Genomic DNA, 25,228 nt, shown 5'->3' with positions numbered 1-25,228 from the left:
TGTCCACCACACCGCCACAGAGAACGTCAAGATCGCATCCATCTTCAACTAGAAATGGTTTGCAAACTAAATATAACCCGAGCAATCCTCCCCGATTCCGTGCGTATCGGCGAGGAGTCATTCAAATGCTCCGGTATGCATGCTGGCTGAAGAGTATTTCGGTGAAACTGGGAAAGGTCATTTAAAGTGGAGAGAGTGCGTGCGCCGAGTATGATTTGTGACAAAGGAAATATCATCAAGAGGCAACAATAGTAACTTCGGGCTTTCGTTGCAAAAAGCTCCTTTACACAAGAGCCCGGAATATATTCAATCATGCCTGTTCGAAGAGGTCACGTTGCGCCACAAAATACGTTTCTTGGAATAATTATACGAAAATTCGAGGGACAGAGTGAGTATTACTAAAATGTGCTGGCATCATATTGATGTAAAAGTGTTATTCCTCGCACTGTGCCAGTTGTCCTTTTTAGTCTGCTTGAAAAGTGATCATTGAGGAGGCATGAAGTTTATCTATATATATTTGAATATTTAAAATGTTACAAAAACATTCAGTATGGGTTTGTAATATTTTAAACATATTCATAATGGGTTTGAAATGGAAAAATACTGTAACTACTGATTGAATAACTGTGTTAAGTGCAACACAAGTCAATAATCATACATTTGTAGACTCAAGATGTAGAGTTCAAGATATACTCATATCAATTATTTTCAATTTCATACCACCATTGAATCCAATAAAGATCTACAACTTACAAATAACAGTAAAGCATAAATGCGCATGAACCTCTTATATCAAATAATACCATCCTACATTACGAGACCATGTTAGGATTGATATGAACAGACTTCTTTTGCTTGTTTTGCTTTCAGATAGGAAATTTGTGATAGCCAATGCCAGGGTGCCCAACTGTGCGATCATCTACTGCAATGATGGCTTCTGTGAGATGACGGGGTTCTCCAGAGCGGATGTCATGCAGAAGTCCTGCACCTGTGACTTTCTTCACGGCCAAGAGACGGAAGGACATGCCATTACTCTAGTGGCCCAGACCCTCATGGGCTCAGAGGAGCGCAAGGTGGAAATCACGTATCATCGCAAGGATGGTAAGTCAGTGACCCGGCAGAAAGGTGGTGTTGTACAGCTTCACAGCAGTATGTGTGGAGTCATGTTGGACAGCTGACGCACATGAGAGACCAAGTCTACAAGTCCCCCAGTCCTGTACAACATTTGGTTAGGTAGTAGGGGCTCTAATTGCTGCTCAGATGCACCATCAGTGACAGAATTACTGTAGAGATGATGGTTTATGAGGTCTTTACAGTGCACTTGGCAGAGAAAAGCAATGAAAGCATTTCTCTCCTTTTAGTCTCTCTGTTGACTAGTGTTGGAAGCATCTTATTTTCTTTGGGCACTTATGTTATAATGATATGTACAGTGAGATAATCAACTGAGAATCTTCTTTGTATGGCAAGAGAGGCACAGAAATCCAAGCCATTCCAATAGGACACTTCATTTTCGTAAACAAGATCAACAGGGAGGGACAAAGTGCTACATCCATATGCATTTTACTGTAGAACTGTTCCAAGAATTACAATTTCAGCCTCAACCATAGTAGTTAGCATAGCATAGTGAGAAATAGAACTAACCATTTGATATGGTAGATGTCATTGTTTTTGATTAGGAAGTATGATGCAGGTTGTAGTCCTTGTCTTTACACTCTGGCCTCTGCAAGGGAGAGCGCTAACCTCTAACAATGATCTCTAGCTTAATAATCAAAGAGCAATTGCATTACGGAGGTGTAATCAGCAGCATGGCAGGTACAACAGCACAATGCTGAACACAACTATTTATTAAGAGCCTGTCGGAGCAGAATTAGAGTGTCATTCATTCACCATCTATCCTGTTTCAGAGCATGAAGCAGCAGATGGTTCAAATATACTGTATTAAACTGGCAATCTGGTTGTTGGTCCTTGTTGACAGTCTTCTGTGTGACTAAAATACAACAGAGACAGAGAGATCAGATCATGACTGACAGGGTCAGGGGGGCTTGGTCGGTTGCCACGCAATGACACAATGTGGAGTAGTCTGCTGTGACAGACAGAGGGAAAGTGCTGTCTCAGACAGTTCATTCTAGTGTACAGTATGCTGCAGCTCACCTGCCTGTCTCACTGGCTGTCTGTCACACACTGTAATGAGGATACAAATAGCTCACAGCCAAAGCCATTTGCAATCTCGTTTCACAATAAAAATAAATCGATGCCTGTCTGCAATATTTTGCACGTCACACTGAAATATTCCTCAACAGTAGAGAGACCAAGCCTAGTCAGAGCCCAGACGAAATCAATCGAGTGATCAATTTACCGTGATCCGATTGGGGATCTAAACCTGAACCTCTTTCTTTTGTCCTCGGAATGAGAGTTTTCTACCCAAATTGGATCTTATTGTGTTTTTATATTACCACTGCAGGTGCAAATGGAGTCATTTTACGCTCTGAAGGTCTCTTAACCGAAACATCAGTGATTATTAAATGCTGTGATTTTTTTTTTAAAGAAAGCAGCAACTCCAGAGTTGCAAGGAGTTTTTCTTTACAGTTTTATAAGTAGCTCAGGGCCGGGCTCATGGAAGTGTAGATGCTGGTTCCCCAAAAAGGGGCAGAGGCGATGCAATGTGATAGGCCTGTCCTGCACTGACAACCTAACAAACACCATCCAGGAGGGCACTTTGTGACTATTGCCCCTTTCCTCCCCTACCTGTGCATGTGTCTGCTATAGCTCATTACCGCAGAAGGACTGTAACAATTGAATTCTTGATCTTCCCTGTGGGTGTGAGACCAAGCCTCATACTGTACATAAGGCTGTGTTAATCAGCTCTAATTACACAGAAACATTCAAGGACCTTCACCTTGGAGTACATTCTCCTTTTGTAGAAGTACTCTAAAAGCAGATGTTGTTAAATGGATATATGCCTTATAGGAATGTCATATATCAGTCCATTTTAAGTATACCCGTTTGACAGTACCCATTTTTTGTCCACTTTAAGTTCCATTTCCTGGAGGCACTGTTCTGCACGGATGGATGGAGTGTTTTTATAGCCAAATCCTAGTCATGATACGAATGGTATTCTGCAGAGACAGCACTCCTGCCGCCCTCTGTGAAGTCACAGTGAATTAGAATGATGTCGCTGCTCAAAGACATAAATCCCAAAATCTACTGCCATCCCTTGCCATCTTCAGGCAGAGTGCATTTTTGGTCAGCATAATACACCGCTCAAAGTCAGCGCCATAGCTCTTTTCTTATTCAGGCATATGACAGGAGGGCAGGTTGTATTTCTTGTGCCCCTTCTTGACTCATGGCAGTAAAGAACGTCAATGCTACAGTAACTTGCTCTATGGGTATTCAATATGCACAATGCACCATTGATGCTTTGGATATCCTCTAAATTAACTCCATATTTGAAGCACCATTAGATTTTTTATCATCCGGCTTCTGTACAGTCATCATCAGCCTGGGCATATTTTGGCTAATCGCAAGGAAATCATAGCCAGATGCTCCTCTGGTAGAATGGATTGTTTTAGAAAACCTGCAAGAAGACAATTAAAGTCCTCTAGGGACTGGTGATGAGAACTCTCACACAGCCCCGCTCTTGACTAGCAGGATTTAAAAGCCACTTCTGTCTTCAACCTCCTCCTCTTATCTGTTCCACACAAACTCCCCGTTGCCTATGATAGTTAGCATGAGAGCTAGATATAAGCCATAAGAAACATTCAAACATAATCATAACTCTCTCTCTCTCTAACCCTTCCTCGTATGCCTCAAGACATGACTCTTAATACTCCTCAGAGGAATAGAGAGCGAGCCGCTGTGCTCATGAATAAAGATGCCAGGGATGACACTGTGGTGACTTGGAATGAGCAGCTTACAGCGTAAATGCATTACAATGTTACTGTATGGACGCCACAATGCACATGTTCCCACATATGGGAACACACATGCAATATTCAAAGCATCTCTGACAGCAAGGGCCCCTATTGATTCAAGTTCCTTATGTACAAACCAGAGCTGATGGGGTGGAAAGTGGGGGATGTTCTTCAAGTCCCTCGTCTTCCTCCATTCCTCCACGGCATATATCACTTATATGTTAGCATATTTAACATACTGCACGTGACATTACTGCTGCATGCAACAGTAGTGAGACATTGTCGTCAGCATACAGAAATAGTTCAGCATGAGGCTATAGAGAGTTGATCTGGAAGAGGAAAGAGAGGATATGTGTCTCTAAATAACGTTAAATCATGTATGACTCACAATTCTCTTAAACCTCAGATGCCCTCTCTTTCTTTCTTTATCTTTCTTTCTTTCTTTTTTCTTTCTTTCTTTCTTTCCCTCTCTCTCTCTCTCTCTCATAACACAATATCCTCATCAGACCTTTACACTGTTGAGGGTCTTGAAATACAGTCAGTGTTTGAGGAAGCCTGGTGACATCAGAGGCAGCACATCTTTGGCATTTTGCCCTGCAAAAAGCTGAAAGTTAAGCTGCTTACGCGTATGCTTAGAAATTAAAGCAAAAGGACAATGGAGACCACAGTCGTACACAGCAAAACCCTTCGCCACAGGGACATCCTCCTTAATCTTTGTGTGTTCTGTTTAAACAGACAGGCGAGATATGAGAAACAAGATAAATTCATGATGTCTCCTTTCAAGGAGAATTGATAATCAACGAGATAAATGCTCATGAGTTTTGTAAAACGATCCTATTCTGAGGGGTGTAATATTACTTTGTAACGGAGTCTTAACAAAAGGAAGCTGACACCATAGTTAAATGGATAATGGGTATATAACAGTGGCAGCTTAGTTAGCCCTGCTGAAGGATCTGGGGCATGTGGTATGCGTGGGTGCTGGGTTTCAAAAGGTGGCTCCCCTCTGAGGACGTGAAGGGCCATATCTCCCCCTCCTGCGGGTGGGGAGGCGGGGGGCACAGGGTACCTAGAGTACACTAGGTGTGCTGCGGGAGACTTGGATGACTGCTCTCAAAAAGAGCACATGCATTTTTTAGTGTTCCTAGCCTCTTCGGTTTCTCTCGATATGTTACAAAACGCATAGTGTAGTGTACAGTACAGGGTTCTCCTGAGTCAAGGTCACGTGTTTCTTAAGAGTGAAGTCAGCCAGAGGAACGATCTTGTGAAGATTAAAACATCAGGTTTAATTTCAGATATGGTAACAATTGATATTCTATAAAGGAATAGTTTTCCTCACAGGACTGACCGTGATAAGTATCTGACAAGAAGTTAATCAATACTGAGTCTGGAGCAGATGGAGCCTTGGCCAGCACATCAAGGACACATGCCTCGTCCTACTTCCACATATTAATTCACATGAAAGGACATTTCCATCTCAAGGGGACCTTATTGAGTCCAATCCAATGGCCACCAAACCATCTGTTTTATCTTCCAATGAATGTTTGCCATCTGATTAGCCATTTCAGTCCACTTCCAACAAGTAAAATATTTACATCTTCAATGATGTGTGGGAATGAGGCAGTAATAAAAATATCAATATTTAATGATGTACACATTTGCATGTATTAATGTGTAGTAATAATAATATACACATTTGCAGATGTTATACAACTCAATCATATGTGCTGAAACACTGTTGGATCTTGTCGCAATTTTAACTATCAAATACAGATATACTCTCTATCTTACTAGCAAGCAAAACCAATAAGATGCACTTTGAAGTGAAATTGGTAGTTATCCTTGATGACTTGGAAGACGCTAATTAAAAATGAAAGTAGGCCATGGTGTGTAGCTTCCAGCAGTCATTCTCACTGAGGCGAGATATGGCCACATGACCAAAGGACTGCAAACAAAGGGTTAGTATGCCCATGCCCTCTCCTTAAATACCCCACTCCTGATTGGCTATGCCCCAGTGCAGTTGTGTATTTGGCCTCAGAAAAACAGCCCAGAAACAACCATGCCACATTAGATTAGCAAGATTATTACCATTGGAGGGTGTTAAATAGAATAAACTCCAACGAAAGCTGTTGTTGTTTTTCCATAAATATTTTGTATTACAGTATGTTCATGGAACACTATACAAATAAGGAATTAGTGGTTTAAACGATCAAGTGTAGGCCGTTTTACCTGCCTAGAGAGTTTACAGCTATTGTTGTTACTGCAGCCTATATCCCACCGGATGCTAATGCTAAGCTAGCAATGAAAGAACTCCATGCTGCTATTAGCAAACAACAAACTGCACACCCGGATGGAGCCTTTATTGTTGGAGGGGATTTCAACCACTCCAACCTGAGAACTGTACACCCATAATTCCACCAACATGTCTCCTGCCCCACAAGAGGAGACAACACTCTAGATCATGTGTATACAAACATTGCTGAGGCTTACAAAGTAATTCCCCTCCCCCACCCGGGACAGTCTGATCACCTCTCATTGTTCCTACTCCCCAAGTACACACCACTCATCAAACGTGTGAAACCAACAGTTCAACACACTGACTGTTACGGTCCCTCCCCCTAACCAACCCTCTGACACCACCTTGAGGCCACGGCGATCATCGCTGGAGTGCCCAGCCCCCAGTCGACAGCGCACCTGTTCCCTATCCCCTATCAGCACACCTGTGACCCATTCCCAATCACCCACCTATAAGAACCCTGCCCGGTCATCACTCCAGTGCCAGAATGTACTGTAACCTCACAAACCCTCGTCTTCCTCGGATTCCCCTCCTCTACCCATCCACGGACCTAGCCCCTACCCCCTATTCGCTACTGGACCTCCCTGCTACCGACCCCTGGACCGAACCCCGACTACTCCCCACGGATTACCCCACGGCACCTTTCCCCTCTCCCGAACTCAGTGACCTTGGCATCAGCACCTCCCTCTGCAACTGGACCCTGGACTTCCTGGCCAACAGACCCCAGTATGTTAGGTTAGACAACCACACCTCCTCCACCCTGACCCTGAACACCGGTGTCCCACAGGGCTGTGTGCTGAGCCCTCTCCTCTACTCTCTCTTCACCCATGACTGCGTGCCTGTGCATAGCTCTAACACCATCATCAAGTTCGCAGACAACACCGTGGTGGTAGGCCTGATCAGTAACAACGACAAGTTGGCCTACAGGGAGGAGGTCCAGCACCTGGCGGTGTGCTGTGCTGACAACAACCTGGCTCACAACACCAAGAAGACCAAGGAGCTCATTGTGGACTACAGGAAAGCTGGGGGCTGCAGACACACCCCAATCTACATCAATGGGATGGAGGTGGAGCATGTCTCCAGCTTCAAGTTCCTGGGTGTCCACATCTCCGAGGACCTCTCGGAGGCGCAGCAGCATCTATACTTTCTGAGGAGACTGAAGAAAGCCCATCTGTCTCCTAGGATCCTGGTCAACTTCTATCGGTGCACCATCAAGAGCATTCTGACAAACTGCATCACAGTGAGGTATGGCAGCTGCTCTGTCTCCGACCGGAAAGCCCTGCAACGGGTGGTGAAAACTGTCCAGTACATCACCGGTGCCCAACTCCCTGCCATCGAGGTCCTCCAGCGCAGGCGGTGTCTGCGGAGGGTGCGAGACATCAATAGCGACACCTCTCACCCCAGCCAAGGACTGTTTGCCCTCCTCCAAGGCGGTACAGGAGTCTCTGTTCCCGCACTAGCAGGCTCAGGAACAGCTTCTTCCCTGCAGCTGTTCCCTGTTACTCTGCTGAACTCAGAATCCAGGCTGTAGCCCAGCCTCCTCCCCACCTCCCAGCCGCCCCCCTCCAACCCCAACAACAGGAATGCTGACTCCCAGTATCAGTGTACCCTCCCCTCGTACCTCTACTGGATGCCCACTCAGGACTTCAATTTAGCTTTTGCACTCCTGCTTGTTTACACATACCATATTTATTATATTAGTCTCTAATTTACATGTTACATATGTAACATACCTCAAGACCTATTGCCCTTGTTCAACTGTACATATCATATTGATATTCATCTCATGTATATTCACTTATTATATTCATTTATTTATACTCACTGTAATACCTTATACTGGGTTAGGGTTAGTAATACTAACTCAGGGTTAGGGTAACTCAATACCTTATACTGGGTTAGGGTTAGTAATACTACATGCACTGTCTACAATATCATGTCTTTTGCACTATCTGGTTAGATGCCAAACTTTATTTCGTTGTCTCAGTACTTGTACTGTGCAATGACAATAAAGTCTAATCTAATTTTATCTAATCTAATAAATAAATGTTTTCAAATATAATGGGTTGAAATTATTATTCTATTTATGCCTCTCCCCAATTGTACAACAACCCTCATTTACCGTTCAACTAAAACTGAGGCTGTTGAACAAACAAATCTAGTAAAATTAAGTAATAAAGAGATTCTTTGTTGAAATTGTAAGAGGGATCAAATTGAGTGTGCAGCTTAACTAAACTGACGTCAAACACAGTGTAGTGTACCTCCTTTGGAAGCATTTAAATATCCTCCTGTTTGAAGCAATAGAATAGTGGACTTCAAAAGTAAAAGCATCAGAGAGAGCTGTAGACTCTTTTTTAAATACAATGTATTAAGAATTTCCTAACCCTTAATTAGCAGCAATGTTTTAAATGATTGATGGTGGAAATAGAATCAAATTAAATTTCCATCATCTTGAAATGGACACTGGTCTCAATACAGCATCTGCTGATTCACACATTTGCAGTACTTCTACACTACCTGACTAGTAGGGCAAGATATTTCACACCTGTGTAGACATCGGTGGGGAAGGATGCCTGCTTTTATCTTTAATTGAAAAGCATTCATTGAAAGTTATCGTTCACATGACCAAAATGATGTACAGTACTACTGTACTTATGTGATGTAAACATGTCAAATTTAAAAAGATTATAATCCCGAAATACCGTACCATTTATATATCTGTACGCTATACTGTAGCAATTTATACCACTGTATTGTCGCTATATTCCAAGCTATTTGGAATTTGAGAAGTTATTAGACACTGATCTCTCATGATTTTCCTCATACTTTATGTCCGCGGACCATCTAATAAATGACACAACCGCTTTGCCCGCTGACCTTAAATACATTCATAGGCAGCATGATAAAAGGTTTTTTCCATGATAGATGTATTATCCTAAAAGGCCAAAAATGGGGGTGAGGGGGGTGGCTGAGGGCAAGTGAAGCCAAGAAGAAAAATCCTCAAATCGCTAAAGATTTTCATTCCCTGGTGGCCTAGAATTTGACATTTAATATGACCAAGGAAAAACCTTATCTGCCCTTCTGTGATTGGGTGGTCTGGTGATACAATAATCCTGCTAGGGGACTGAAAGAGCACCTTTGGGGGGTGTAGGGTGATGATGGGGGGATGGGGGCAAGGAGATCTCATAGAGGGACAAATACAGTGAAACTTGAATCGGCTGACTGAGGATGTTGACAGACATGCAATAACTGTTGGAGATTATCCAGTCTCTTTGTATTTTTATGTCAGTCCCAATGATCTCAATGTGCTGTAAGTTGTCCATATTCTCACAGAGGGAATGAGGTACATAAGTAATGCCGCAAGAACAAATGTCACTGCTATTAATGTTTATGAACATGTAGCATCGAATAGCCTTGTTATCACTACAAACATACCTGAAAGAAATCAAATGCATGGCTGACTGTTCTTATGGCACATATACCAGTGCCTGGCAGAGAGGGATAGCCATTAAATAGAGAAGTATCATTTATTGGGTACCCAGGCGAGTGCACTTTTCGCAGGTAGGAAATAGTCCTGTGCAGGCAGAGAATAAACGGGGGAATTTTCTATTCAATCAGCCCGTCTGCAATAACAATCCTTTCTAATGACCATAGAAGGCTGTGAATAAGTCTTCTGACCACAATGGCTCCACTCCCCATCCTGATTTGAAGTAATCATAATTGTAGTAGTTTAGTTTTGCAGTAATTGTAGTAAAAGTTAAAGAAATTGAAATAATTTACTCTTTTACAGTTTTTCTTGTTAGTCACTCAATAATAAGCGTTTGTGTGTATGTGTAGGTGCACAGTATGAGTGTATTATGTGAGACCGTCTGTCGTTGTCTTAAGACAGTTTGAGTGACGCCAATCCCAAAAAAGATAAGGTAGTAATCCAAACTATGCTGATCTTGCTTTTCTCCACTGCTGTCTGCTCAGCGATAAAACGTGGACGTTTCCCTTTTCACACCTGAGTGGAGGTGACTTTCAGCATGAGACAGGATGAGGAGGGACCCCCATAGCTCAGCCTTTTAGCATGCTATTGTTATCCCATCTGCATAGGTAAATTCTTCTCCAAACGGGTTTCCACTGAATTAACCATTTTGGCCAGTGACAATTAAAGGGATGGTACAAATTTCAAGTGTCGATACAACAACACCTGATACTTCGATCTGACCACTATCACGCAGATATCGCTTTGCAAGATGCATGTAATGCAATGCGCAATACGCCAACAAAGAGATACAAGAGATACAGTATCTCTTGCCATGTATTACTGAAAAAGATGTCTAAGAAGATGAATAGGGGTAATTTCTTCATGTAATTGCTGAGAATCGTAAGTGAAAGCGATTAATCTTTAATCCCAATGCATCTACCTTTATGTCAAAATCCAAAAAGCTGCAAGCAGCACCGATAGCAAGTTTTTCACTCCAGGTTCTATCATTACCTTTACCCTGGTAAGGTCACATGTTCAGGAAAAACATCTGGCCCTATGGGGCTCAAAGTACTGTAAGCCACTTCAGTTTTTCAATCCCTGATCAGGGAAAAAGTGTTATTGCATTTTTTCCAATTCACAGTTTTGGAATGAAAACATAAAACACAATTTGTCCACAATTGTTAATAATGTGGTAGGTTTTCATGCAATAAGCCATCCTATTAAAGCCTGACATGTTAAGGCAGTTCAAGTGTGGCTTGTTATATTTAGTCAGACAGCAAGCCTACTGCTAATGAATGCTACTGGCAGGGTGTCTGTGAGCCTCTGAGTGGAGGAGGATGACTGTGAACACTGTTAATGTGAGTCCTCTGTACGCTCCACGCTAGAGGGAGGCAGAAATGGAGGCAGACAGACACATTTGCATCAGGACAGATTGGGGATCTTTTCATCTTTTTTGCTTATTGCACATCAGATGGCCCCCTTGAAGGGCACTCAATATGTCACTTGTTTAATGAAGGCAGGGACACCTTGGGAAAAGGAGCAGTTATTGCAGTCACTCGGATGCTGTAGATACTTTGAAAAGGCATGTTGAGTTTGGGGTTTTTGTCTGTTTTTACTTTGGTTGACTTGAAGGTTTCATGCAGATCCTCTTAACATATAACTTTTACACCTCTCCAATGAAAATGCTGTTGCTGCAGCATTCTAATTCATTGGTAGATTGGGCATTATGGCAATAGAGGCTTCACTGAGGGATTAAGGACTGTTAATCATGACCTGATCTAATGAGTGGATGGATTTAGCAGGCTGATCAAGTCTGCATCATCAGCGGCCAGACTGGGTGCATCTGTAAGCCAGGTAAAGCACCGAGCACAGGCATCAAGAGACCAATCAAAAGCTCCACCATTGGCTGATGCCAATGTGTTCACTGTGTTGTGGGTTAGGGATTATTTTCCATAATTTTAATGATACATACTTTACATTGTAAAAGTGTCTACATGAGTTTGCAAAAAGCCTCTGTTTAATCAGCCTTAATATCCACAGCATTATAAGAACAAGAATTTATAAAAAATTTAAATACTTTTTATCCAGTATTCCTTTGAAAGAAGAAAGCAATCAAATTGGATTGACAGTGATGTACTACTAAGGCCTTAGGATGCTTGGCATAACGTTCGACTGGCTGTAAATAGATTTGAGGACAAAACATATTTTTTCCCCAGTATCATCATTTCTGATGTTGTTAAATCGGCATTATACAAAGGGTTGATCAGATGAAGCATTGTGATTGGCCGAGAGGCATTCGAAGCAGTACTTTATTCCCTGATAAAGCGACAGCTATTAGTTTTTTTCCTCTTTACTGGCCCTCAGCTTCATATGGGGCCTAACAACACCCTCAGCTGTGACTTTATTCACGATAAAGCACGGCCTCTTGTGCCTTATTGCTAAAATAATACATTAGCATGTTGAGTTATAAATAGTTGAGAGACAGAAGTAATTCAAAGGTTACTTGAAAGTTTCTTTGTTCCATTATTACAGAAAGCCAGTAAAACTCAGCTGTGCTGTAACTGCTTCTCTTCTCCTAAAACTAATTTTCTGTCTTGAGTTCAGATTTTATTGTTGCCCAATTCTGCCTGGAGAAAGAAACCCTGGATACCAAAACATTCCGTACTCAAGTCAGTCAGGGCATACAGATATTGTTTTCTGTCATGGACACAAGACCAGACCTTTGATAATGGATTCTACATCAGCTTAGCAAGCAGCTCAGCACCAGTGAGACTATAATGATGCAAAACAAACCTGGAAATTCATTTTGTTCTAAGCTCTCACGTGTTTATGATCTTTGCATGCTATTGCAATGTGTTTCACACACACACACACACACATACATACATACATACATACATACATACATACATACACACACACACACACATATATATAAAGCTGGGCCTTTTAAGACCTCTGGTCCTTTTATTACCAAACACACGCCACTTAAGAGGTCCAGCCTTGACCAGGCAGTCACCCCATCATACAGGGGATTAATGATGAGCTATTACAAGCCATGAGAGGTGTTAGCCACGTTTTACTGCAATATCAATGTTGATAGAGGAAATAATGACTGCAACTCACAGAACTATCGCAATAGCATTAATGTCTCTAAATGTTTCTGTGTTGGTGACAAATGCTACTCTTGTCTCAGATGAGAAGTAATCCAACCCTAGGCATGATATATCTTCAAAAGAGAATTTTCAGGTTGCAGGCATCAGCAAGGTGATGGATTAGAAGTTACAGCAAAGTTCAAAGAGAAGATAAGCTGCTGCTTGGTATGTGACAGATGTATTTTTCTTCCAGGAACTGACTTTCAGTGCAACACTCACATAATCCCAGTGAAAAACGAGGAGGGCGTGGTGATGATGTTCATCCTTAACTTTGATTACGTCCTTGAGGAAGAAAGCAGCGACTCCACAGAGAAGCTCAACCACACGTCCCCTACCAAGTCTGATCAGAGTGAGTATTCTGCTCTATGCCCGAGTGTGAAATGCAATGTGATAAACGTAGGAACAAATTATAACAACAACAAAAACTGCATCTTCAGGTCTCAGACCACTCAGTCTCCAAGGCATCCAACTGACTGGGGGGGGGGGGGGAAACACAGAGCCCACTCAAAGGTCTGATGGGCTTTGTGGGGTTTTACCTAACAGAAGTGCCATTTAGTTCTCAAATATGTCATCCTTCTAAATAGAAGGGCAATTACATAATGGGCTACCACTAATTGAGATTATTCATGCACATGCTCTTCTACATCTGGTAGAGACTAATTAGGCAAGTCTGAGATATTCAACTCAAATTCTTGTAATGAACCTAGCCTCGTTTCAGGAACAGATTGTGTTTTTGTTTGCCCCCCCCCCCCCCCCCCCCCTCTTGAATAGATGACACATTTACCCTGTGACTGTATTCCTAAGAGCATCGTTTCTGAATGGGAAATGATAGAACCATTGCAGCGAACATAGACTTATTCAGCAGATGCCTATTGAAGGGTGTGGAGTTGACCATTTGTTCAGCCTGAAGGGCATTCATCTAGATTCTGCTCCCAATTAATTTTTCCTCTGTCATTGTTAGAACGCGGCCACCAATGTTCCTTATTATGTTTCAGATGTGCTTATTTTTAGGCTGTAGATAACTGAGCAGTGGTATTTGAACCGAGGCCAGTGTTTCTTTAGTTTCTCCTGTACTGCTGGGTGTCAGAGGGTGTAAATGTCAACCAGACATCTCTGCTTGTTCCTGATTGGAGGTGCTGAGCATCTCCTCCCTCACTGAGCAAGGCACAGCCATCCACTCAGTTCAGCATGAATCCCTCTACTGCACCAACGGCGCCGGGGGAAGTGTGTGTGTGTGTGTGTGTGTGTGTGTGTGTGTGTGTGTGTGTGTGTGTGTGTGTGTGTGTGTGTGTGTGTTCTAACACCACCACTAATCAGAGCTGATTGCTTGCGTCCATACTTTACTGAGATCTTTACTGAGGGGGACAAAGGCAAGTGAAGGAAGGCACAGAGAAGCATGTGATGTGACAGATCAGTAACCACATGCACACTTGGACAGTGCTTTATATACAGTATGTCTCTTTTTTATATTGCAGATGGGTAGCACTTTATCATACTGTAAATAAATTACCATACATTTACATATAAATGACATGGTCATATGAGAGCCATACATAGGTCTAGGTAATACGGTTATCACACAATGATGACCTATACTGTAAATAACATTAATTTCTTCACCACTACATACAATTTTAACCAGGTGTAGTTACCAGTTCTATTGAATTATTTAAAATAAAACACCAGGAAACACTTATTGTTAGAACATAATTTCCAGGTAAAGTACCCAGTGGAAATATTAGACTTAAAAATGCCACGTCCACTATTATTGGCCTCATACTAATGTGCTTTCCTTGCAAAGTGATTTTGGGGCAATGGGGGACTAATTATTATCCCATGCAGACAGTGTGTGTCTGCAGGTATCATAGCAACTAGCACAATAGGGTGCAGATAGAGTGCAGGGGAGAGAGAGTGAGAGAAAGAGTAATCCCTCTTTTAGAGAGTCTGCACACAGGAACACATCTCTCAGCAGTTTCCACATGCCACCAAGGCCTGAGCAAACAGAACAGTTACAAATGATGAGGGGGAAAAAGATTCATTGCCCTGTACACAAATGCATCTTTCCGCTATGTTATTTATGGAAAAGTATTGTATAACCTTATACAATACAATCAATTACTTTAATTTAGGATTCTATTGTCAGCTAGATTCACTGTGTGCAACCACAGAGATTTCCTCTCATTATGCCCTTCTCTTTGAACCGTTTAATTCTAATTTCATACTGAGTTATTGCTACGGATTAATAGCTGGAGTATGAGATGGAAAATGAATGTGTTTAGAGTAAATGACCCCAGGAAGGCTTAATGGTATAAATCGGACATGGTGAGCAGGCTTTCTTTAGGCTGGAAATACTGTTCAGTAACAGGGTTGGGGTATAAAAATAGGCTCTAACACTCTCTTCACTGACTGCTTCACAATAATACCATTTTCATAGGCTGTTCCTTTTTTTTTCTTCTTTTTTTACAAATCCACAAGCACAGGAATTTAACAACCTAATTCCCCAGACAATATTATACAGTACTTGACAAAGTGATCAGAAATACACAATAAATATACGACAGAGGGCTTAGTAGGAATCAAGTGCAATTATTCTCCTCTACCTTTTACAATCAACAGCGCCTATCCACAAGAAAAAATACATATACATACAAACATACATACAATTACTGAGAAATAACAACAGTCAAACCATGTGACAATGCCACTTCTAGCAATGATGATGGCAGCCATTTCTGATGACACTTACAAGCCTGATGTCATTTGCATACAGATTAAAATTCATCCAATAAGAGGAGTCGAGCAGCAACGACAGTCCATTTGATCTCATGATGATCCAACCCATGATATCAACCAGCACTACATACAGTCCAGTACTTCCCACCATCACCGAGATTAACCCAAATTCAACCTAAAGCAGCCCTCTAAAAGATTGCCTTATCCCTACAAAATCACATACTCACTCTGACTAGAGTGTCTCATATGATGGAAACTGAGACTTGCAGAGACACTGAAGCAGCTATCCCTCCCTACAGTAGAGTACAGTATGTCTGTAATGGACTGGATTCAGGAGACACCCATGGGGGTAGAGAGTGGACCTCCTGTCGTTACAGGGTATTTCAGAAGCTTGTCCACAGGAGCCTTGTTGATTGTGATGGGTTGATTGTGTTGGGGGCTTGTTGTTATATCAGCATATGCGGCAGGGGAATGGAAACAGATGGCAGTGACAAGATGTAAGGAGGTTACTGAATGACAACTGCCTCCTATTTATGAGTGAGGTGGGCTCACTTTCACCCTCCTTCTATTGTTAATGAGGCAAAACTACAGTGACTAATTCCCACAGGGGACGTTTACACACTGTTTTCCTGTGTGTCCATTCTGAAGATGCTATGGCTCTTGGTCTTGGTTCAATAAAGTAAAAGGATAGCATATCTTCCTTGTCCCTGCTTCTTCTTACACACTTGATAGGGGTATGTTTCATGGGGGTTTCTTGATAGGGGTATGTTTCATGGGGGTTTCTTGTTAGGGTTATGTTACTCTATGCCCAAACTCTGCCAAGTGGTCTATAGATGTTGTTCTGTGATCAAGGTTTCATTCATTAATCTTCAAAGAGGAGGGAACACATAGGAACACAGTTTGGGTGTTCTTGTTATTATTATTATTATTATTATTATTATTATTATTAGAGGATTCTAAATTGGCTCGGAATTGACTGAAAGATCCTTTATTAAAGTTGGCATACCTGCAATATTAAAAGAGAGGTAATGAGTAGAAATTCATTCACATACAATTAACTAGTTGGATTAAAGGTCAATTTCACTGCTTTCTCGGGTTTATCATGAACACACACACTATAAGGGAATCCAATAATAGAATTTCATATAATCAGGGAAATGAAAGTGTACCTTCAAGCTCAGAGGATAATAATGAGCTTTGCGCTTATTGGAAATCTGACTGAGGGGTTCAAGTACCAACACTTGCTACTGCTTGTGCTATACTGGATATCTTTGAAATTACAACAATCTACTTGATACATTTGTTCATATCCTGCACTTTTTTCATAAAAGAAAACACTCAAGGTATACTTTAGGTTGATATTCCATCCTTAAAGATCGAATACAATTTTTATTATGAAATTAAAGTAAATGCAGTAAAATCTCTCATCTCTCTTCCCATTCTAGTGTCCTTACATTACGAAATTGCACCGTTAGCGCAAGTACTGTATACAAAAGGTATCTAGACAATTTTCCACATTTGTCGTTTTTTTAGGAAAGAGCCGATTCTCACGATTCCGCCAGGCCGCCTTCAGCCTGATGGGAACCAGCAAACAGTCTCTTCCCCAAGAGGACCCGGACGCCGTCATGGTGGACGTCCCCAACCAGAACGAGGACTCAGTGGCCCTGAGGAACTTCCAGTCGCCCACCAAGGACAGCTGCAGCCCCACCGAGGCCAACGACATGCACGCTCTCATCAGCTCCAGCCACCACTCCTCCCAGGCCAGCGTAGGACCCCCCGGAGTCCCCCTGGACCACTCCTCGCCCAAGCACCCCTGGGAGAAGCTGTACCAGACAGAGAAGCACCAGTCCACCACCTGCCTGGCTCACCCCCAACCCTATCCCTACGCCCACACCATCCCCAGAGGGAGCATCTGCAGCATGAGACGTGCCTCATCCGTCCAGGACATCGAGGGCTTTAGCTCCAACTCCAAAGGCCTGTTCAGGGACCGCCATGCCAGTGAAGGTATAGTGAGATACAATAAAGTCCCTAAGTCTTCTAGGCCTTTGGTTTAGAGTGTAATAATGTTTGGGGACATGGTTTGTTCTTGTTTGATTCCAATTGTTCCCTTCCCTATACTGTGTACTGGTGGTAAATCATTACAGGTGAAAAGAACAAGGAAGTTCAGGCTAAAACAAGGTGCTGGTTCAGAAAAGTCGCCACAGGGTGTCCCGTAAGAACCTAGACAAGGACGTCAGAGTAAGGCAATAGTTCTTAGTTTGCCAACACACCATGCAGCACGCCAACTTTCACAGTATTATTTTTCCCTTCTCTTTTCCTCTCAACGCTCTTATGCTGCTCTTAGACAATGGTCGCTATATCACAGGTAACAATGTGCTCCCTGTCCATGCTTGCAGTGCACCGGACTGCTTTGAAGCATGTCTTTCAAGCAAAGCAATTGGCACAAGAGATGATGATTGTTCTCCCAGTGGAGTGCATATTGCATTTAAGAAAGTGTTATTATCGTGATTATATACTCAGTAATCCAGTGTGGTGACGTTGTTGTCATGTCGGCGAAATTAATGAATGGCGAGTGAACATCCCTGAATGAAAGCCTGCTGCCTGCACTGACTGTTAGCGATGCTATCCAGACGTCTGCATGACAGATACAGTAAAAAGTTTGTTTTAATTGGAAACAAAAAAAGAATCAGTCAAGCATGACTATGCATCCTGCTTCCCCTGAGCCTCCGATGCCAATCATTATGCTGATCATTATGGTTAAAGCTCATCACTACTGCTTTTGCCTTTGTCCATGTAATTAAATTGTAACTAATGTAACTAGATGGTCAACAGTAATTAAATGTACTGTAAATAGCTTAACAGTACTGAAAATGTAAGTATAGATTTCCACATTAAACCGAGAACTATTCCAAGGCACTATCAAGAACCTAAATAAACATAGCAGTATGTATAGGCCTACTGTGATTGTCATTTCCATCAAAAACGAAATTGTGACACTAGTGTCGACTTTGGTCCCTTATCAGTGGTGATTTATGTAAAGGCATCAACCACTAAACCTAAATTCTACAGTACATGATGTCTTTGGGGTCACCTCACTCTCCACTAAATGTCTATGCTGTTCTTGGAAACCTTCCAGGTCCATTTAATCACCTGAAGCACAGTCTGCTGGGCTCCACCTCAGACTCCCACATCAACAAGTACAGCACCATCAACAAGATCCCACTGATAGCCCTCAACTTCACAGAGGGCAACAACGACAAGAAGACACACTCTCCCCCATCCTCAGAAAAAACCATCATAGCACCAAAGGTCAAAGACAGAACACACAATGTCACTGAAAAAGTCACACAGGTGAGACCACTAACTGACCTTTTTAGGCAATGTCTTGTCAAATTAAATCATGTAAAAGATTGAAGATCAGTTCTATTTTGATTCTAATATTATGTTTTTTGTCCTTAGAGCATAATAGGCACATCCTCTTCACAAACCAATACAAATATGAAAAACACATGATTTAGTTACTATGGTTCAACCTGTGTGCAATAATGCATCATTTTTGTTTATTTTGCTTATACGCTGATTAAGCTGCTGAATTAATGTGTGACTCATAATGACATGTCATGTGATTTAATTAATGAAGTGAAGAAACCACAATATTTAAATTGATGTTTACTATTCCCAGTGCAGATAAACAAGCAGATAAACAAGTACAGTGTAGTCTATTGTAGAATCTCTCTTGCTCATACAGTAGGACAACTAAGCAGCACTGGGCAGTAACTGTCCTCTCATTAACGTTAGTGTCAAAGCTTAGTACAAGCTGTAGGGCAGAGAGACGACCCAGGTCCTGACGTCCCACGTTCCTTAGACTCAGTCTCAGACCCTATATGACAGCAGGACAGAGACAATGACAATCTAGACAGATTAGACATCTTATGCATGCTGTGCTACACAGCTACGTACAATACCATCCCATATAACTGTATTTCGAGTTACCGTAAGCAGGATTTGGAGGGGTTTCCACATTACATACACTACCTGTCAGGAAGCATAGAGAAATCCATAATTTATCTTGTGAATGTGGAGGAATGTGCTGAAGCAACAGAAAACAAGGACCCTCTGCCCTCATCACTTCTACTGCACTATTTATCAGGGGCAGCAAGGCCTCTCTTTGCAGACTGTCAGAGCCTATTAAAGCCAGAAGAGAGAGCAGAGAGCTCTCTCTGAGAATTAGATTACAGGGTTCCTGAGCTGACCCATCATTAACCAGAAACTAACAGAGATGTTATTTTATCTACCATTGTCAACTCAGTACTAACTGCTGTTTGAATTCTTCTCATAACAAGCCCTGCAAGGGTTTTCTGCCTCCTCAAGACCTTTAAACATTTATTGAATTACCTACTTGGTAATCGCACTTGATATTAAGTTGCCCCTATACCTGTGTAGTAATTACAGTGTTACTACACAGTTATAAAGGCAACTTAAAGTACCGTTTTATCATCTACCCAAAGAAACTAAAGAATGCAGTCACTCTCTCCCACTATGAGAATGGAAGGCTTCTTGGTCCATGTCTGATACGGGAAATGACATTATTATACGCCAGGACAGGGGCAATCTTCCTGTCTGTCAGGTTGGACGAAAAGAGTCTTGTTCTAATAGAGTTTGACCTTGCAGCACTTACTCTGAGGTTTGCTAAATCATAGCTGCTGTCAAGTTCTTGAGCAGGGTACTTTACCTGGATTGCTCCAGGAATAACCAGTGACTGAGATAAGTGGGTCTCTCTCCAATAAAACTCTCTCCGAGAGTAACAATGTCCGATATTTATGAATATGTCAATATCAATGTTCAAAGAGATTGTAACTACAGCATATGTGAAAGCAAACTCACCGTGTAGAACATGACTTTTTATATACTCTTCCACTACAGACTCTTCTATAATGATGTTACTTGCAAAATATGTTATTCTGCAACACTTAGTATATTTAAAACTATAATTTCAATATCATAGACTGTGTGTTTGCATCCAGAGCTCTGATTATGCATTTGAGAGTGGTCCCATTTCCCCAGCTCCATCACTCAACTTTATACCAAAACACGTAGTGGGTCGGCCATTTTGCAAAAAAACTAAATGAAGGATTGCACCTTTAAGAGCTAAGGTGAGAAATTCACAACTGAAATAATTATATGACATATCTCTCTGTATTATTACAGGTGCTGTCACTGGGAGCCGATGTACTACCAGAATACAAACTCCAGACCCCGCGCATTGACAAGTTTACCATCCTCCACTACAGCCCTTTCAAAGCTGTGTGGGACTGGCTCATCCTGCTGCTGGTGATTTACACAGCCATACTCACACCCTACTCTGCTGCTTTCTTACTTAATGACCGTGAGGAGCAGAAGAGGCGCGAGTGTGGATACTCCTGCAGTCCTCTCAACGTAGTGGATTTGATGGTGGATATCATGTTCATCATTGACATCCTGATCAACTTCCGGACCACCTACGTCAACCTGAACGAGGAGGTGGTCAGCCATCCGGCTAAGATCGCCATTCACTATTTCAAAGGCTGGTTCCTTATAGACATGGTGGCTGCCATCCCCTTTGACCTGCTTATATTTGGTTCAGGATCAGATGAAGTAAGTCATCACTAATGCATGTCTTTTGAATGTGTTTTTCCCTCCCTGTGAGCCTTTCTGCATATCACTTCAGTGTGGCTCCCCACTCTTTCCCCATTTACTAAGCCCAGACTTATGCCTGTGGGCTACTACTTAAAGCCTGAATCTTTCTGTCTCTGCTCTGAACGGATTACTGTATTAAATTGCATGTTGTTGTGTTTTTCTTTTTTTTCTGAATGGTGGTCGTTCTAGAATCCATTTACGTGGATTAATGGCTTACCAAATGGCAATCAATGATGCATTTATATGAGGAGCGAGCCAGCGGGGCTGTGTGCACAGCTTACATGCAGATGTGAAAGGGCCATTGGCAGGCAGGGCGGCTTGTTGGCTTGTTTTTTTTGGGAGAGGGAATATCCCTTCAGGGTCAGGAGCCGCCACTGTGCTTTATCATGCTCTGTTGGCACACTATAACACCAGAGAGAGCTCTCGATTATAAAGCATAATCACCTATTACAGTGCTGAATCAGATTAAGTATTAACGACAAACCAAGAGACAAACCCCAGTGTGTGTCATCATTTCATACTTTGAAAACGATGTACTGTGCATTTGGTTGGAAAAGATTGGAAAAATACTAACCTTATGAAGTGTGCAACCTCAACAAGCATACAGTACATATCCCAATTACAAAGTGACGTCACCACTTAGTATTCTGTATGGTGTATATCTATCTAATTTCATACGGTAACTAGTTTGTATTTTCATGCAATGTGGATAAAGGTCACACAACCATGCCTGAGTAGCAGGTTGTTAATAAGCGCTTCAGTGTTAATTGGCGACAACTACTATGGGTTTACGTTATTGATCCACCACTCCAAGGCATGGACGGCTACTTTATTACAACCTACACGAGTGAATGCCTGATTCATGTTGTTGTCCTTTCATGACCCAGTTGGTGTCTAAGACAGTAATGATCAGGGATCTTCTTAACCTTGCCTCCTTCCTTTTGTGTGAAGTCGAAATGCGTCCACAGTGACTACTGCTGATTCCGCATTAAGTTAAAATTTATTTTTCGACATTTTAAAGAACTGGCTGTATTATTTACTTACTGGATCAACCCTGGGCTATAGTATACAGCACCCAAAGACACATTTATCAAGACGCAACTTAATTATTTAGAGTTGAGAATGCCTTTTTCTTATTTTTTTAACCTTGCCAGCAGCACTGCCAGGCCTCAGCTTCTTACTCTGCTGGCAGCAAATCACACACTGCATTCTATTTCCTCATAACACTTGTTAACACCACCAACCTGCATTACAATACGATTACAAAAGCTAAATCAATCAAGTAAATTGATTGATAATGTCCGTGGTTTACCTAGCCAAAACTTAAATCAGAAACTATAGTAAGTATATAGTACAATATAAAATAGTATCCAGCTGTATAGCGTTTAGTGACACTGTTGGTTATGGTTATGGTTGACCAGATCAATCAGCTGCATTTTAGGTGAATGTAAGTCAGCCACAGCCAAATGGTATTTTCAGGACTCATCTAATTTACAGGCTTAAAAAGAGGGCTTTATTCTTCAAGAGCTTATGGAAACCCTTTCATCAAATGTGCAATGTATTTTAATCAATAGGTTACATTTAAGCTCATGAACCTGATGGGAGGATTATTTAAAATAGCCAGGATGTTAATTTATTCATTAGTCATGTAATTTTGTTCAAATAACAACTCTGGTTTCGTAACAAGGTTTTTACTCAGTGGGAATAGCTTGAAAGAAACTGTGTTTTTTTCCTGGCTTGTACCCCCTGAAGAGTTATTAAATTGAGCAGAACTTGAGAGAGCATGTAATTATTGGGGCTGTGCGTAAGCGTTTTTGTAAGAGTTAAGGAACCGTAAGACTATTTTAAGTCCTATAAGGAGCGGGATAAACCATTTAATGAGGGCACGGATACCTGTATGTAGTTACCAGAGTAAACATACAGTAGAATAAACGTATATGTCTAGACCAAGGGTTTGATAGACAGCTCATTAATTTGCAGTATATTTTATGTGTGTTTCACTAACTCACCCAACAGCACGTCTCACCGCAATTTGCAGTACACTTCTACCACAGAACACTGAGCATTCCCTCAGCTGCACGCCAGGGGATCCATATATTAGAATTACTGTCAGTTTTATCCATTAAGAAGTACAGAAAATAAAGAACAGCAGCTACTAACCTCACTTTCCAGGGCCATATTATAATTGTCAGGTAAATAAATGATCTCCCTGAAGGGGACAATTGTAAGTGTTGCTGGAGCCTTTTCTGATGAGACAGAACAAGCAGCAGCATGCTCCCAGGGACTCATTCATTGTGTTTCCTCCTGTGCAGACTTCAATAAAGGAGGATTTATCTGCAGGCTGCTTGTTTTCTGCAGCTCTGTGTTAATTTGGCTTTGACCAAAGAGGCATGGAAAGTTGCCAAGATTAAGACTGTTTGAATTATACAATGTTTAGAGGAGTGTGGAGAAAAACTCATTACTCTTGTTGACTGAAGTTGACTTTTTTTCCTTTTTTGTAGCGGTGATGCAAATGTTGTTGCAAATAACAAAAGCATTTGTTGGTGAAAACAGCCGAGGTAGATTCCAATGCAGCTTTATCATATCAATACTCTAAATCTACTAAGACCTTTTTATATAACCACAACAAAAATTGCAATGTACTTATAACATGCTAGAGTATTTTGAGAATAGAATAATTCCTGGTATATTCGGAACATTTTAACATGATTTGATGGCTTCTGTTCTTCATAATATCCGATAATGTCTCTGTGTTCCCTGTGACTGCTAAACATTAGTTGCTAAAATATGCTAAATGTGCACCCTATATCTTGTGTCTATAGACCACGACTCTGATTGGCTTGCTGAAGACAGCCAGACTACTGCGATTGGTGCGTGTGGCCAGGAAGCTGGACCGTTACTCTGAGTACGGAGCTGCTGTGCTCATGCTCCTCATGTGCATATTTGCGCTCATCGCCCATTGGTTGGCCTGCATATGGTACGCTATCGGTAATGTAGAGAAGCCTTACCTAGAGCACAAGATTGGCTGGCTAGACAATCTGGGGGTGTCCATCGGCAAGAGGTACAACTACAGTGACCCTAGCTCTGGGCCCTCCATCAAGGACAAATACGTCACAGCGCTGTACTTCACATTCAGCAGTCTCACCAGCGTGGGCTTTGGGAACGTATCTCCCAATACTAACTCAGAGAAGATCTTCTCCATCTGTGTCATGCTGATTGGCTGTGAGTCTATGACTTCCTTTTACTCACTGTCTTTGCTCTGAGTATTGAAATGTGAACTTAGACACTTTTCTCAATACCAGTTTTTAAATAGTAGGTACAGTAGGTACAGTCCAATGGATTATACAGTACAAATAGTGTTAAGTAACAAAGGAATTGTGACTTACTACTACTTCCCCTCTCTCTGTTCTGTTCTACAGCCCTCATGTACGCCAGCATCTTCGGGAACGTCTCAGCCATCATCCAGAGGCTCTACTCGGGCACAGCCAGGTACCACACCCAGATGCTGAGGGTGAAGGAGTTCATCCGCTTCCACCAGATCCCCAACCCACTGAGGCAGAGGTTGGAGGAGTACTTCCAACACTCCTGGACCTACACCAATGGCATCGACATGAACACGGTAAGCAGGCGTAACAACAAGCATCGCAGTATCAAAACAAGTAAGCATCTACACAGCAAGCATACACGTAGTATCCAAGTTTAATCCACAGTTTAATCTTCCTCACCTCAGTCTAGACAGTGAACGTTATAAAACGTGTTGGGTCACTCTGTCTGTACATAATATGCACTGGGAAACCAATGTATTATATAACATGTAGACAAAACAAGCCTCTATTATCTTACTGTAATAAAGCCATTACTGAATTGTTTAAGGCCATGTAAGTACAATGCTCATGCAAAATGCTTAAAAACCTTTCTTTTTCTTGCCTGCTTTTCAATTGGAATAACATCACGACACTGGTAAGAGTAGGAGGTACATATGTGAATTGTA

The 25,228-nt window shown here is 41.8% G+C and overlaps 1 protein-coding gene across 1 annotated transcript in view; it reads left to right on the top strand.

The window, feature by feature from the left end:
* Window positions 1-312: 312 nt before the first annotated feature.
* kcnh7 (potassium voltage-gated channel subfamily H member 7) overlaps window positions 313-25,228 on the top strand; it is a gene marked incomplete at both ends in the record, with an annotated part of 32,807 nt that continues 7,891 nt past the window's right edge. Inside the window, 9 exons of the mRNA XM_083682108.1 lie at window positions 313-388; window positions 871-1,101; window positions 13,022-13,177; window positions 17,095-17,565; window positions 17,906-17,926; window positions 18,698-18,912; window positions 20,770-21,195; window positions 24,060-24,459; window positions 24,657-24,856. Coding sequence (XP_083538234.1) covers window positions 313-388; window positions 871-1,101; window positions 13,022-13,177; window positions 17,095-17,565; window positions 17,906-17,926; window positions 18,698-18,912; window positions 20,770-21,195; window positions 24,060-24,459; window positions 24,657-24,856 — 2,196 coding nt within the window. The remainder of the gene's footprint in view (window positions 389-870; window positions 1,102-13,021; window positions 13,178-17,094; window positions 17,566-17,905; window positions 17,927-18,697; window positions 18,913-20,769; window positions 21,196-24,059; window positions 24,460-24,656; window positions 24,857-25,228) is intronic.

This window comes from Argentina silus, assembly GCF_951799395.1.
Source record: "Argentina silus genome assembly, chromosome: 12".
NCBI classification, from domain to species: domain Eukaryota; kingdom Metazoa; phylum Chordata; class Actinopteri; order Argentiniformes; family Argentinidae; genus Argentina; species Argentina silus.
Note: the sequence above shows the minus strand (reverse complement) of the source record. Positions and strands in the feature narration are given on the sequence as shown.